This window comes from Oncorhynchus mykiss, chromosome 21, assembly GCF_013265735.2.
Source record: "Oncorhynchus mykiss isolate Arlee chromosome 21, USDA_OmykA_1.1, whole genome shotgun sequence".
NCBI lineage: Eukaryota > Metazoa > Chordata > Actinopteri > Salmoniformes > Salmonidae > Oncorhynchus > Oncorhynchus mykiss.
The window spans coordinates 19,330,991-19,348,314 of NC_048585.1; the positions used below are offsets into that span (position 1 = coordinate 19,330,991).

A 17,324-nucleotide genomic window follows, 5' to 3' on the forward strand; every position below is an offset into this window, starting at 1 on the left:
CAAAGGGTCTGAATACTTTCCAAAGGTACTGCATAGCATAAAGAGGTATAGAGTACAAAGGCAAGAGTAAAAGTATGCCAGCCTTACTGGTGAACTCCCGCTAGTGCCATCCTCCTCTAGTTACTGTCTTAAAGATCAACTAAACACTCAACCTCCATGGACGTACTGCGCCAGTCGGTGCCGACGGAGAATAATACACTTATACACACACACATCTTTATCAATGTCTCTGTGTGAAGTGCATATTTCAATATGTGCATTAATAATTCAACTGCATTCGTTGTCCATCTTCCTATAAGCGGGTGTAAAAACAAACAAGGATGTGGTGGGTGTGTTTTGTGCTGATCAGCAGCATATAAGAAAGGGACGATTGAGCACTAATAAACACACCCTCTCACTGTAGACAGCCACCTGTTCATACCTGTCTGCCTCTATAGGGGGGCCAAATGGAGCGTTGGTGGTTGAGGTTACAGGGTAAGTGTGGTATTATATATTTTAAATACTCTTATTGTTTTAGACTGGACTTTAGAATGCAGCTTGAAGTATTTTTCCATGTTATATTAATTTCGCAATGTACTGTATATGCATATTTGTAAATACAGTTCATGGAATGCACCTTGAAATGTTGTTTCATTGTTAATGTTTTTAGGCTGACTTTCAAGGGGAAGTTCAGGATTTTATATATACTACAAAGTAGTCTATGGGCCAAGAGAAACTATAATCCTTTGTTCGGTTTTCATTAAACAGCAACTACAAGCAGCTAACTTTAGCCACCGCTAGCTAAAAATCAGTGGGAGTGATAGGGATAAAAGTGCAATAAAAAAAATGTAATTGACAAATTAACTGAAATAAACTCATTATTTGGTTTAAGTTTACTTGGAGTGATTTAGCCATGTAGCCCTTTCCTGAAGTCAATGACCAAAAGCGCCCTCTTTGGCCTCATGGGTGGAATGTTATTAATATTTTTCATAATTTTATAAAAAATTATTTCAAAATAACCAATGAAAAACTGGTGTTTCTAACAGTTTTGTTATATTTCAGTCTTCTGTGATGTATATGAAGTGTAATATTGAGATGCAAACTCAAAATGGAATACATTTCAACTCTATATCTGACATGGTACAGGTGTCTCCTTTTTAAGCCCATAACCATGTGTGAGGTGCATACTATTGTTTCAAAGTAAATTTGTTAGACTGCAAATAATCACTTTGTGTGACCCTGATTAAGCCCACTGCAGTAAAAGGTTCAAATAAACAAATCTGGTTTCTCCTTTCACTACCGTTAGCTAGCGATAGCTAAAGTTAGCAAAAGTTTGTATAGCCCCTTTTTGTTTCAAGTTGAGTTACTTCCATTACAGATAAACCATGAAACCCCATTGTTGGTTTGTGAAAAAAATAAGGTGCATTGACACATGTTTGCTTATTCAACCATCTAACAAGAAGCTTGTAATGCAGCTATGGTGCAGCTATGCAAATCCCGATTTTTGCATTTAATGTCATCAATAGGACAAGATAACACAACAACTAAAGCTCAATTTGGTTATCTTTCCCTGTGAGTTACATTTACTGCACTTTCCAATGTGTTATAAGGAAATGAATGTCCAGTTTTAAGCTCTACAGTTACGTATGCCATGCCTGTTTTATAGTTTATCTGTCTTTATGACCAGGAAATATGAAGTTGTATCAGAATGTTTAGCAATTCACATGACTGACTCATTGTTTCTACCAAATTCCCCTGGTTTCTTGTTCCTGATGCTAAACGGACTTGGCCTACTTCCTGACTCACAGCCAGCATGTTTCAGTTCATGCTGTTCACTACTCTTCTGCTGGGTAAGTTAAGTCTAAGAATCTTGCTGCATCGCAGGAAATGCAGAGATTCACTGAAAACCCGCACTAACACACGATTATATTAACAGTATTGCACTTTTCATGTAGCTTACTTTTGGCCAGCTAAAAGCATATAACCACCGTTCAAGCAACATTATGGGACTAAATGTTCAAATCCTGTTGCTGCAGGATTATTTTTGCTGTGACAATATGGGTGAAATTAAGATCCTTCATCTGTATAGTGATTTGTGAATGTTTGGTGGTCTTATGGTTTGAATTGCTCTGTGGATGCTCTTCCCACAGATTTATCCGCAGTGTCCAACACAGCTGTTCTAGTACGGGATGGATCCTCTGTGACTCTGCTCTGCAAAAACTCTGACATGAGTAATGCTTGCTGGAGCAGAACATGTAATTGGTTTTGGTGCGTTGAACCAATAATGGAGGTATCCGGACCTGACATTTTTGGCCCGACACACCCTGACAAATACAGCCTCAGAGGAGACCTGAGCATTGGTGAGCTAGACCTCACCCTTTCAAATGTGAAGCCAGCAGACGATGGGACCTATTGCTGCATGACCAGTGCATCACCAAACCCAATGACCTACCGTCTGAAAATAGTTAATGGCAAGTGGTTTTAAGTCAATGTCCTTGAATCCTGGCCCAGGGAAAGTACTCCCTTTCTAAGTATGTGTTTGCCTTTATTGTTGCTTGTGTCACTGATCGTTGTAACAAACAGTACATTTACTATCAACTCACTGCGATACTTGACTTTTGTTCAACAGCAGCAAATGTCAGATTTTGGAATGTCGAATCATCACTAGAATTGACTTGCCTGGTCAAAATAATGACAATAGCTCATCACATTAATGACTTCAATGAAGCAATAACCCAGATTTGATTAAGTTTAGGCAAGGACTCAACTTGGTCAGGGTCGGGGCTATTGTTAATTAAGGGAGAAGTTACACGACCATTAGACCTGATCATGTGCTAACACCTGCTCAGCAGCCCTCTGGTGGACGAACTGTCATACTGCCTCCCGACGTATAACCACCTTGGTCAGACGTCCAATAGCGCAGTCTGAGGCATGCGACCTGGCTGACTTGCCTGAACTGTTTTATTTTGTCTTTGTCACGCAGGTTGTGTGAGGGAGCTCCTGAAAGATGTTTGTTTCATTTATAATGACATTAAGCACTTTGCAAGCCCAAATGCAAACCAATGTCAACAGAGCTGCACCCAACTTGATGCCTGTCAGTATTTCACATATATTCACAGGTAGACATGTTCAATTGAAATATACAACATTCCAATGGTACAGCTGTTAGTGTAGTTTTTATAACGGTTACTGGTACCCATAGATATCCTATCAAATTACAATATATTTACAAATTCATTGTTTTATACAATATTTTACCATATTTACATTTACATATCTTTACCAATATGGATGATTCTGTTGTTAGAATCTCATTGTGCATTCTAATGATTCTGTATGTCATTTTATGCTGCTACCAGTAACACTGATCATAGTAGTTCGTAAACATTGAAAAGGAATCTCCAGCTGCACATAGCTTCATAACCTCAACAGCGAATTTACCACGTGACTGAGTTACACAAACTTTCATATGCAACAGATATCAACATAATCAGAAGATAATGTCTAACTAAATGTTTATCTTCTCACAAAGTCGACAGGAGTGCTATCTGAAGGGCTCAGCTGGTGGCAGGGCAATGAATGTGATACACTTAGAAGACAGAGTTTCAGGCTACACCCTTAAAGACTGCGAGGAAAAAGGTAAGCACCCCCACCTGTTTTTATCTGAAGATCGTTATAAAGACACATTCCGCAGCTTTGCCTTCTCTTTTGGACCACTATCATGGGTAGTAATCACTAGAATCAGAAAAGGAAGCAAACGGGCCAAACCAGAGCTGTTTGAATTTGTCCAATACGCTATGCAAGTGATGCATTGTTTCCGAGGAAGTAGCCTTGTCGTTCAGGGCTAAAACTTTACAAAATCCATCTGGCCATTCACCAACACAAATATAATTATATATACAGTACCACTCAAACATTTGGACACACCTACTCATTCAGGGGGTTTTCTTTATTTGCACTATTTTCTCCATTGTATAATAATAGTGAAGACATGAAAACTATAAAATAACACATATGGACTCATGTAGTAACCAAAAAAGGGTTTGGTTAAACAAATCTAAATATATTTTACATGTTAGATTCTTCAAAGTAGCCACCCTTTGCCTTGATGACAGCTTTGCACAATCTTGGCGTTATCTCAACTAGCTTGACCTGGAATGGTTTTCAAACAGTCTTGAAGGAGTTCCCACATAGGCTGAGCACATGTTGGCTGCTTTTCCTTCACTCTGCAGTCCAACTAATCCAAAACCATCTCAATTGAGTTGAGGTCGGGTGATTGTGGAGGCCAGGTCATCTGATGCATCACTCTCCTTCTTGGTCAAATAACCCTTACACAGCCTGGAGGTGTGTTGGGTCATTGTCCTGTTGAAAAACAAATTATTGTCCCACTAAGCGCAAACCAGATGGGATGGCGTATTGCTGCATAATGCTGTCATAGCCATGCTGGTTAAATGTGCATTGAATTCTAAATAAATCACAGACAGTGTCACCAGTAAAGCACCTTCACACCACCTCCTCCATGCTTCACGTTGGGAACCACACATGCGGAGATCATCCGTTCACCTATTCTGCGTCTCACAAAGATATGGCGGTTGGAACCAAAAACCTCAAATTTGGACTCATCAGACCAAAGGACAGACTTCTACCAGTCTTGTATTTCTTGGCCCAAGCAAGTCTCTTCTTCTTATTGGTGTCCTTTACAAGTAGTTTCTTTGCAGCAATTCAACCATGAAGGCCTGATTCACGCAGTCTCCTCTGAACAGTTGATGCTGAGATGTGTCTGTTGCTTGAACTCTGTGAAGCATTTATTTGGGCTGAAATCTGAGGTGCAGTTATTCTAATGAATTTACCCTCTGCAACAGAGGGAACTCTGGGTCTTCCTTTCCTGTGGCGGTCCTCACGAGAGCCAGTTTCATCATAGCACTTGATGTTTTTTTATTCCATACATTTTATTTTATTTAACCTTTATTTAACTAGGCAAGTCAGTTAAGAACAAATTCTTATTTACAATGACGGCCTACAAGAAGGCAAAAGGCCTCCTGCGGGGATGGGGGCTGGGATTAAAAATATATATTTTTATAAAATATAAATATAGGACAAAACACACATCACAACAAGAGAGACAACACTACATAAATAGAGACCTAAGACAAAAACATAGCAAAGCAGCAACACATGCAACACAGCATGGTAGCAACACAACATGACAACATGGTAGCAACACAACATGGTAGCAGCACAAAACATGGTACAAACATTATTGGGCACAGACAACAGCACAAACGGCAAGAAGATAGAGACAACTTTTGCGACTGCACTTGAAGAAACTTTAAAAGTTCTTGACATTTTCCAGATTAACTGATCTTCATGTCTTAAAGTAATGATGGACTGTCGTTTCTGTTTGCTTGTTTGAGCTGTTCTTGCCATAAAATGGACTTGGTATTTTACCAAATAGGGCTATCTTCTGTATACCACCCCTACCTTGTCACAACACAACTGATAGGCTCAAACGCATTAAGAAGGTTAAGATATTCCACAAATGTACTTTTAATAAGGCACACCTGTTAAGTAAAATGCATTCCAGGTGACTACCTCATGAAACTAGTTGAGAGAATGCCAAGCGTGTGCAAAGCTGTCATCAAGGCAAAGGATGGCTACTTTGAAGAATCTCAAATATAAAATATATTTTGATTTGTTTAACACTTTTTTGGTTACTACATGATTCCATATGTGTTATTTCATAGTTTTGATGTCTTCGGTATAATTCTACAATTTTAAAAAATATAAAGAAATGAGTAGGCTTGTCCAACCTTTTGACTGGTACGTATATATCTTCAATTATTGCGTTTTTACAAATATTATGATATAATCGGCAATCCCATTGAAAAGATTAGGGGACATGATACGGAATGAGAGGCAGTTAAAGAGGCAGTTAAGAGGCAGTTACTTTCAAAGGTTATAAGAAACGTTTGTTTTCGTTTTCTGTTGCAAAACCTTTTGCAAAACCTTTTGCAACAGATGATGAATAAGAGCCTGAGGAGTGCACTAATGTGCACTAATGAATAAGTGCACTAATGAATAAGAGCCTGATGTCAAGATGTTTCTCTTCACAGGAAAGAAAACTGTAAGCACGGTGAAGATGTTTCTGAAAGTACCTCCAGGAGTTGACCTTAATGACGCTCTGGTGAAAGAGCAAATTCTCACACAGGTGGGAGGAGAGGTTTCCGGGAGTAACTTTGGATCTTTGCTATAGATTTGCTATGGCTCTTTTACAGCGTTGTACTGTAGCCTAATCAATGAAGTGAAAGAATACCTCTCAGACATGTGACAACACTTATACAAATTAGTAAATGGCCATCAGATCATTTCCTTTGGATCACATCTTTATACAGCATTTGTAATCCATGTTGTTTTTAGATACAGGCAGAGATCGCCCAGACAGATGGAGGTGCATCTGTGCGATGGAAGGAGCAGTCGGATGGAAAAGTCTTCCAGAAGAAAGAGAAAGAGGAGAGAAAGAAAGAACGTAAGTCAAAAGACACAAGACATGACCACTTGAATGTTCCAAGTCTGTTAGTCCATTTGGTTGTTATTCTGGGTTAATACCTCAATATAATGCATCATAATAAAAATAGCAATACATGTTACATTACCTCTTTGTGTGTGTGTGTGCATAATTATCTCTTCAGGACAGTGTGTAAAGAAGTCACAGGAATGCTGAGTGAGACTCCTACAGGTGACAAAGTGGGCTTCATTTATTTGAAACAGAAATTAAATTGTTGACAAAGACTTTCTTCTAATTGCTCTGCTTTATCTGAAATGTCACGTCATGTTCAAAGAGTTGTGGTAGGCACAACAGGGTATGCTGATTTGTTCATCATAATCTGTTCATCAAAGTTTAACTCTTCATTCTTTTTATGCTTTATTTAACCATGATCAGTCACATTGAGATCTCTTTTTCAAGTGAGCCCCGGGATTAATGTAGCAATGTGTAACAAAGCTAAATATCCCGATTCAATCAAAGCTAGAAACCAGGCTTCTAGGGTAGGAGAACAACAACCTATTTACTCTATGATGAGAAACCATGAATGATTTAATATGCAATGAGTACAACTTTTTATTTCACTTTAAACACAGAGCTTTGAATGTGTGAATTCAAGCATGTTTACAGGGCAAAACAAGGGTGTCTGAACTGTATTGAGTATGGGCTAAGTGTGTGCTAAACAAATGTTCTAAAGATAATTATATTTGAAAAACGCATACAATATCAACATTCCAGACTAAGTTATGTCAAACTATTTAAACTGTTCACATTAGATATGCATAATTGTCGCAGTGCAACAAATAGAACTTCCACATGGTATTCACTTCCACATGGTATTCACTTCCACATGGTATTCACTGAAAACATGGTGACTCTGACCATGTTGACCTTATAGACCATAACTGGTCAAGTCTTTTTATTTTAGTAAGTTAAAGATATGTTTCAGTATAGTTTTGTTTGTCAAACCTTGCCTTGTTAATTGTTTTATTTCAGTTTACGAAATAGTTTTTTCATTATTCGTTTTCGTGTTAGTTTGCTGTAATAATCTTCTTCCACACAGCTTTGATCATCATGCGGCTCGCTCGGGCCGAGTATGGAGCAGGTCCTTTCCAGGTCTCCCAGTGGAGGCCGGAGGCCCAGCCGATGTGTTCGCCGGCGGGGTGCCAGTCTCCGTTCAGGATGGCAGAGCCACAGCGACTGTACCACCACCCTCCTCCTCCCTCCGAGAAGCTGCATGTGTTCTCGGCGATGTCTCCAAAGATGCAGGGCGAGCAGCCGTCATTGTCCTTGTCAGTTGTGCTGAAGCCAAAGCCATACTGGTCAATGCCGGCGTTTTCCCCACGAATGGCGTCACCTACGGAGAGACAGGGAGGGATGAAGAGAGAGTACTTCAGTTCTAATTCACTCTTGATTATATTGACTTCCAAAGTATACACCATTTATAAATATCAACCCAGAATACATATCATATGACATATGTGATGTGTAATGGTCCCATTGCTGCCACCAAATGTGAAATAACTATAACACTGAAGTAAATGATAAGACCCCTGCCACCTTGTGCTGTTGAAATTCACCGTTACCTGCGTTGCCCCTGTAGGCTCCAACGTTCAGCTTATAGGCCTCCTTCTCCGTGCCCAGATGGAAGTCACTGTACTCAGCGAAGGCAGTGCCCCCTTCAAAGTCCACAGATCAACCCGCATGGTCGATCTCAGCCCCCAACCCCCCTTGGTTAGAGCAAACACCTTACTCAGACCCAGCCAGTGGTCCTCTAGGAAACAACAGCAAAGAGAACTGAATTGAGTGAAAAATGTGAAAAATGTACTTAACATAAATCCACTGCAGCATGCCGAACCCTCTATGATAGGTTGACTTAGAAGTAAACATGAGCATTATAAACAAATGCATTTCAATGTTTTCAGTATCAGTTGCATCAGTTGCATCAGTTGCATATCAGCAAGCATTTCACAAAACACCTGTACACAATATCAATGTACTTTTGAATCAACAATGTTTTTGACAAGTTGTTTTGTTGTGAACAAAACGGTCCAAGAATGGAACCCTGTGGAACTCCATTAACTCGTGCAAGCCTGGCAACACCTTCAACATTCTATAGCTAAGCTTTACCGCCCCTTTGTGGTTGTGTAACCAAATGACAATAGTAGATATTAGTGATGCACCAATATGATATTTTTGGCTGATACCGATATTTTCCTTGCCAAAAGAAATGATACCGATAACCAATATTTAAAATTTTAGCGGCCTTTTAAGCATTCTAGTACAGTTAAATAGTTAACACACACACACATGGATGCAGCGGTCTAATTCACTGCATCTCAGTGCAAGAGGCGTCACTACAGTCATTGGTTCGAATCCAGGCTGTATCACATCCGGACGTGATTGGTAGACCCATAGGGCGGCGCACAATTGGCCCAGCATCGTACAGATTTGGCTTGCCAAGTTAAATAAAGGTTAGACACACACACACCACACTGACCAAAAAGTTATTTTGTTGGCATTAACGTATGTCCCCATTACCAGTAAAACATAATCAAACCTATTTTTCTTACTTCCTTGCTATGCTCTTTCATGGTTAATATGTTCAGTTGTTTCATTCTCAACCAGGATTTCATCATACATGTCAAGCAGTTAAGTTTCAGCTCTGTCTGTCCATGGCCTCTCTTCCTTGGTGCGCACTGTCACTGTGTCCGTTTCCATCTTGTCCTGTTGTGTATATAACATTTCACATAAACCCTGTTTCTGGTCTGGATCAAAGTAGCGGTCCTTGTACCTAGCATTGAGCATGGTGGTGACACAGTAAAGAGGCTCAGAGAGAATGCCACCAAATCGCTTGTTCACAGCCTTGAGTACTTTTGTAAGTTTTAACCCCACGGTCTGTGTCAGCAGTTTTGTTGAGCAGGCGTTTCAATACAGAGGGTATCACGTCTGCTGCAGACGCAGTTGATTAGCTTATTAATGGAGTCAGTTGTTCGAATGGCGCTAGGAGTGTGTTCATGTTTCAAACATGTTCTCAAATGCCATTGAAATGGCAGCAGCGGTATGAGAACCAGCACATTCATGAACATGCAATACGACTTTCCTCAGTTCGAAATCCTCGTCGACCCACTGTGCTGTCAGACTCAGCATGCTCATGGGGCTGACATGGCTGGTCCAAATGTCAGTTGTGACGCCTGTAGCAAGTAGCTCACAGTTGCACATTTCAACAAAATTGTGTAACTCCGGTAGGGCAACATCTGAAAAATAGTGTGTACCGGGGCTCGACCAGTCGGTGAAAGCCAACATCATCCACGACAGAGGACGGTTGATTGTCAAGGGCAATGAAACCATTATCTTAGCGAGTTGTCTCGCTGAAATGTTCTTACTCTTTCAAATGACTGCTGGACTTGAACTTGTTTAGTTGTTGGAAGAGTGTGCTTAGTATTTTCCTGCTTTTGTTCTGTGTAGCGCTGTATTTTTCGTGGCGTCATTACGTCATCTACCTACATTATATAGGTATGCACATCATCTACCTACATTATATAGGTATGCACGTCATCTACCTACATTATATAGGTATGCACGTCATCTACCTACATTATATAGGTATGCACGTCATCTACCTACATTATATAGGTATGTACATCATCTACCTACATTATATAGGTATGCACGTCATCTACCTACATTATATAGGTATGCACGTCATCTACCTACATTATATAGGTATGCACGTCATCTACCTACATTATATAGGTATGTACGTCATCTACCTACATTATATAGGTATGCACGTCATCTACCTACATTATATAGGTATGTACGTCATCTACCTACATTATATAGGTATGTACGTCATCTACCTACATTATATAGGTATGCACGTCATCTACCTACATTATATTGGTATGCACGTCAGCTTTGACATCGGCTTTGCACGTCGGCGTCCGATGTTGCCATTTTTAGCTAATATCGTCCGATTCCGATATGCTCACCGATATATTGTGCATCCCTAGTAGAAAAAGTACCTGGCCTAAATATTTAGATGTTTCCATACCTTAAAGGGGGATGTGACTCCTGCAGGCTGAATGACATACACTCCATTGGTGTTTTGATCTGTGTGCAATCTGTCCCTGAAACAAGCAAACACACATGCACATACACAATAACATATTGAAAAAGACAGGGGTCAGGTTAAGAATGGTTGTCCCTTGTGTTTTTCATGTAAGTAAAACAAATGTGTTACATTTACCTTGAACAACTAAAGTTTTTTTCTGGCACTGTACAAACCAGCAGATAAGTAATGGTTACTCCCAGGTTTAAAGGAAATAACATGTTTCTCTGTTTATCAGTGTTGACTGATTTACCTGTGTCTGGTCAGTGAGGCACATGAGACAGATCACCAGTCCACAAAAAATGATCCGTTTCCACATTTTGTCAAATTTTCTGAGAGAGAGGGAGAAAGAGAGAGAGAGTGGGGAGAGTGATGAGAGGGGGGGGAGTGACGAGAGGGACAGAGAGCGAGAGGGACAGAGAGACAGAGAGAGAGAGAGGAAGCGATGAGAATGTCATTTTATTTTCTGCTTTTTGCTTTTAATGGATATCATTGACATCACACTCATTTTTTTATTGTAATCCCAGCAAAATTATCATCTTTTTGAAATGGCTAAAAAGACAGACATTAATATCAAACTTATCTAAAATCTTAGAAAACTAGTGTCAAATATCACAACATTATCACAGAGAACCTGAAACGTCACCCTTTCCACTCCACACACAACATAGTGGTCACCATACATGTACCCTTGAAATTCAGTTTGACTCAATTAGGCAGAAATGAAACTACTAGTTAGACATTTCACACAGAATACATATTATGTAAATTATTATAATCACAACTTAGAAATATGCCTGCATGTGACTAATAAATGTAGATGAACCTACCTTCTCCTGTATTTATTTAGGTTGAGGGTTTGGAGCCATAGGTAATCCCCCGTTCCGTCCCTGTCCCACCCCTGTGGATCCCCTGGAAAGATCCTTGTCATGATATGTGCATGTATTTCATCACCGCAACCATTTGTCACGGTCAGAATACATGACAATAAAAGTAATTAGTAACATAATCCATTGGATTACGCAAAATGAGTAACGTACTTTTGGTAATCTGATTACTTTTGGACACTCCTCAGTTTATGCTGTAGACCAATCAGTTCCCTCTAACACTGCTCTGTGGATGCTCTTCCCTCACATGTATCATCAGTATCTGACACCGATGTTCTAGAATGGGATGGCTCCTCTGTGACTGCTCTGCAAAAACTTTGACATGAGTAATGCTTGATGGAGCAGAAAGATGTAATTGGTTGCGATGCATTGAACCCATAGTGGAGGTATCAGGACCCAGAAAAGGTTTTGTCTTGACACAGCCTGCCAAACACAGCCTCAGAGGTGACCAGATGGGTAACCCTACGAAGCAGGTTTCAGGTGTTAGCGAGGTAACTCAACTCAACTCTGAAAAACTGGCCTTACAAAAGTGGCTCACCTTTTAGCCAGGTCAATTTCTATTGCAACAAATCCTTCAGAACTAGCCTGCTCTGGGGCAGGCTAACTCACGACTAAATCAATAAATATGTAATTATGTTTTGCATTATAACTAAGGTGTTTGGGGCAGTTTTTCCCAAGTAAAAAATTGTGCAATGTGTTGTCTTATGTAAACAGAGTCGTAGATGCTGGGCAGTTCTGTCTCACTGTCTATGCTATTGAGTAGAGAGCAATCACCACAACTGTTCACCCCATGTTAGTGGGCAAATGGACATTTTTAAATTGAAACCCAACGTTAATTTACCTGTTATGACGCACTGATGTTTCAAACTCCGATTTGACGAAAATGTTGACACTAGAATAACTGTTTCTGACTCATATTGATGCCACACAGACCGCTTTTAAAGGGATTTGTGTATTTTTAAAGGGAGTCACTCTTTAAGGTTAGGGCTATGTTTAAGGGAGAAGTTACGAGAGTTAGACCTGATCAGGTGAATCTGTGCATGCGTTTAGCCAGCTAACGTCGCCATGATATCACCTTCATGTGTAATCGGGGATTTATGTTCGCTGTGAAAGTGACAGCTATTTATGCTTTACTTCAGTATCCTTTCCCATGCTGTTTTGAACGGGCTTCAAGATTATATAATCTAATTCATTAAAAACGCTGTCATTTAAAAGATATTGTAGTGAACAGCAGGGCAGGGATGTGAACAGGGATTGACACTAAGGGTTGCCCTATTGTCTGCGGGAAGTGTATTGAGCAGTCGTACTAGTTGAGCCCACTCTGAGGTTGCCCCATTGGGTAGGTGATTTTTTTTTTTAAATAACTAAACTGAAAATAATTCCAGCCTAAAACGGATCTTTCTCGTTCCTCCCCATTTTTTAGTCGAGCAAGTTAAACCTGTTCTGCATTTTTTTTTTACTGACAACAAAAATACAAAGAATTCCACAACTGATCGTTCTGGTTCCTCCCCTATGTGTAGGTGAAAGGCTTGTACTGTATATAACATTTCTGCATGTAAATAGCTCATTTATATTTTCGGTCAAGTGATCATAATCTTTGGTCAACCAAAAAAGATTCCTGACTTGTCTTTCAAACCTTCACATAAATCCCTGCAAACACCTTTACGCATCACGCCAACAGGGTTAACTCACATGGTGGGAATTGTAACGTGGCTCATATAGTGAGAATTGCTACAATATACACTGATTATCAAAACATTAGGAACACATGCTTTTTCCTTGATATAGACCAACCATGTGAATCCAGTTGAAAGCTATGATGCCTGATTGATGTCCCCTACTAAATCAACTTCAATCAGTGTAGATGAAGGGGAGGAGACAGGTTAAATCATGATTTTTAAGCCTGGAGACATGGAATGTGTATGTGTGCCATTCAGAGGGTGAATGTCCAAGACAAAATATTTAAGGGCCTTTGAATGGAGTATGGTAGTAGGTGCCAGGCGCATCGGTTTCAGTGTGTCAGTATCTGCAACGCTGCTGGGTTTTTCACACTCAACAGTTTCCCGTGTGTATCAACAATGGTCCACCACCCAAAGGACATCCAGTCAACTTGACACAACTGTGAGAAGCATTGGAGTCAACATGGGCCAGAATCCCTGTGGAATGCTTTCCACACTTTGTAGGGTCCATGCCCGGACGAATGGAGGCTGTTCTGAGGGCAAAAGGGGGTGCAACTCAATATTAGGAAGATGTTCTCAATATTTTGTACACTCAGTGTATATATATGTTTTTTTCAATCACTTTGGCACATTTATCAAATGTAAGTGGTATATTTACAAAACCCGAATTTCACTTTTAATGCCCCGTGTTTTATGTTCAGAATCTTTGAGCACTATTTCGTGTTGAACACTTCCACCAGAGTCATTAATGCAAAATAATTTTGGGTAAATGTGAAATACCATAGTTTAGTCACAAGCTGCAGAACTGTACTGTACTGTGTGGTCTTAGGCATACTCCCTCTAAGTCTCCTCTCTCTCTCTTTATGTCTCCCCTCCCCCATCATGGAGAACCTGAGCCCCAGGACCATGCCTCAGGACTACCTGGCCTGATGACTCCTGTCTGTCCCTGTCCCCAGTCCTCCTAGTAGTGCTGCCAATCTAGTTCTAGTGTTTCTACCTGCGGCTATGGAACCCTGACCTGTTTTACCATAGGTGTTACCTTGTCCCGGACCTACTGTTTCAACCCTGTCTCTCACTCTCTCTCTTGGACCTGCTGTTTGGACCTCTGAATGCTTGTCTATGAAAAGCCAACTGCGTCGTACCTAAGAACAGCCCTTAGCTGTGGAATATTGACCATCATGAACTGGGTGGTTCAAGCCCTGAATTCTGATTGGCTGACAGCCATCAGATCGTATACCAAGTGCATGACAAAACATGTATTTTTACTGCTATAGTTACGTTAGTAACCAGTTTTTAATTGCAATAAGGGACCTCAGGGTTTGTGGTATATGACCAATATACCACGGCTAGGGGCTGTATCCAGGCACTCCGCCTTGCGTTGGGCCTAAGAACAGCCCTTAGCTGTGGTATATTGGCCATATACCACAAACCCCCGATGGGTTTGTGGTAACAGTACAAGTTTAAACCGTCCCCTCGCCCATACCCGGGTGCGAACCAGGGACCTTCTGCACACATCAACAACTGACACCTACGAAGCGTCGTTACCCATCGCTCCACAAAAGCCGCGGCCCTTGCAGAGCAAGGGGAACTACTACTTCAAGGTCTCAGAGCAAGTGACGTCACTGATTGAAACGCTATTTAGCGCCCACGCTAACTAAGCTAGCCGTTTCACATCTGTTACACTCACCCCCCTTTGACCTTCCTCCTTTTTCCGCAGCAACCAGTAATCTGGGTCAACAGCATCAATGTAACAGTATAAATTTAGACCGTCCCCTCGCCCATACTCGGGCGCGAACCAGGGACCTTCTGCACACATCAACAGTCACCCTCGAAGCATCGTTACCCATCGCGCCACAAAAGCCGCGGCCCTTGCAGAGCAAGGGGAACTACTACTTCAAGGTCTCAGAGCAAGTGATGTCACTGATTGAAACGCTATTTAGCGCCCACGCTAACTAAGCTAGCCGTTTCACATCTGTTACACCTTATTGCTATTAAAAACTGGTTACCAATGTAATTAGACCGGGCCTTATTGCTTAATTATACCAAACCGCCTCGGACTGTCACGTCTACTCCTGCTCCTGCCCTCTGGTGTGTGACATCGCCGTAATACTAACCACAGGTCCTGGGAATCATCATTACATCCACCTGGCACTCATCATTATGATTCACACATGGACCTCATTATAGGTCCCTTCCCTTTGTTCATTCCTCAAGTTAGTATTATTCCTGTTTTCATGCATCTCGCCACTGTTACACTGTCTTGTTTCATGTTTGTTGTTTATTCAGTGTTTTACCTGTACCTCGACTCACAGCGTCATCATTACAGAATACCAACTCAAACCATGGAAGCAAATCTCTCTGACAGTCAATGAACAGGGCTCTCTTTTACATCAACACCATGACCAGCTGGCATAACTGGGATCGGCTTTGGAGGAGGTTCTTCACAGTGTGCAACATCTCAAACACACCCGGGAGGCGTTGCCTTCATCCAGCGGAGGATACTCTACAACCAGGCGACCCAGTGAGCCAGTACATCAGCCCATTCATCAACCCGCTCAAGTCAGCGATCCCTCCCGGATAAATATGACGTTACACCATCCAAATGCCGTGGCTTCCTACTTCAGTGCTCCCTCTACTTTTTGCATCAGAGGGGAGCTCCCACCTCAGAGAGGTCCACGGTAATTTCTCTGCTGACTGGGCGGCATCCAGTAGGTGGAATGAGCTGGCACTTCGCACGCTATTTAGAAGAGGTTTGTGTGAAGAGGTCCAGACGGAACTGGCCTGTCGAGACGACAATCTCACCTTGGACTCACTCATTGCGATGGCCATCCGTCTGGTTAACCTACTTCAGGCGCGTCTGCCCTCTCATCATTTCTCTCCCTCCCTCAATGAATACTCGGGATCAGAGCCAGAACCCATGGAGGTAGGGTTCACTCGTCTCCACGCTGCGGAGTGCCACAGACAGATACAGCTGGGGCGCTGTCTGTACTGTGGACAAGGAGGGCATGAGCTCCAGAGTTGTCCGGCATATCCAAATTCAGGATCCACAAGAACAGATGGATGGTCACGTGAGACTCCAGCACCTAGGGCAGGAGTGAATATTCCATCTTCATCAGGCCCTTTTTGGTGTCCATCACACTAGCTGATTGTCCCTCATGTACTTTGTCAACAGCGTTAGTGGATTCCGGTGCCACTGGGAACTTTATTGACCAGACCCTTGCCTCCTCTCTTAACATCAACTCATACCCGCTCTCCTCTCCTTTTCCGATTCAAGTCCTGGGTAGTCGGCCTCTTGGGTCCAGAACCGTCACCCACATCACTCAACCACTCACCCTCACCATTTAATCCGTGTAGTCCACTCATCAGGAAAACATCCCCCTTCATCACCAGTGCACCAGTTCACAAGATAATTCTCGGTCTCCCTTGGCTTCAACGCCATAACCCTATCATTTCATGGTCGAGGATGAGAATCAGACTGGGCTCTTTTCTTCACCAGGTTCGACTTCATGCTGACCTATCGCCCAGGTTCCAAGAACATCAAGGCCGATGCCCTGTCCTGTATCTACGATTCGGGAGAGGGTCCTGTCCAGAGTGCACCTATAATCCCATCCTCCCAAGTTGTAGGTCCAGTGGCCTAGGATGCAGAGAGGGAGCCCACAGCCCTGAACTGTCCTCCTGAGCTCATCTACATTCCCACAGGGATAAGGGATTGGCTGCTGACCTTGGAATACACAGCTGTCGTTGCTGGACATCCAGGTATTTCTCACACTATCCACTCCATCGCTGAGAAGTACTGGTGACCCACTTTGGCGCAGGAACTAACTTATGTCAACTCCTGTTCCATATGTGCCCAAACCAAGTCCCCCCGGAATGCACCAGCAGAGAAGCTCCTCCCGCTTCCCGTGCCTCAGCGACCCTGGTCTCATCTATTCATTGACTTTGTAACCAATCTCCCAGCTGACGGTTTCCGCACCATTCTGGTGGTAGTGGATAGATTTTCTAAGTCATGTCGTTTAATCCCTCTTCCTGGTCTCCCCACTGCTCTCCAGGTCGCTGAGGCACTCTTCCGGCATTATGGCTTTCCGGAGGACATCGTCTCCGACCGTGGTCCCCAATTCACATCA

The 17,324-nt window shown here is 42.0% G+C and overlaps 1 protein-coding gene and 1 long non-coding RNA gene across 2 annotated transcripts; one reads left to right on the forward strand and one right to left on the reverse strand.

The window, feature by feature from the left end:
• Positions 1-973: 973 nt before the first annotated feature.
• Positions 974-6,661, forward strand: LOC110499913. Its single transcript, XR_002470041.2, has 5 exons — positions 974-1,829; positions 2,130-3,098; positions 3,512-3,618; positions 6,093-6,187; positions 6,397-6,661. It is a non-coding gene; the product is annotated as an uncharacterized LOC110499913 (long non-coding RNA).
• Positions 6,662-6,884: 223 nt separating this feature from the next.
• On the reverse strand, positions 6,885-17,273 carry LOC110501020 (angiopoietin-related protein 5-like). Its single transcript, XM_036958465.1, has 3 exons — positions 17,240-17,273; positions 8,107-8,199; positions 6,885-7,877 (listed from the first exon to the last, which is right to left on the reverse strand). Exons 1-3 carry the CDS (start codon positions 17,271-17,273, stop codon positions 7,552-7,554), a joined length of 453 nt encoding a protein of 150 aa, XP_036814360.1. The 3' UTR covers positions 6,885-7,551.
• Positions 17,274-17,324: the final 51 nt, after the last annotated feature.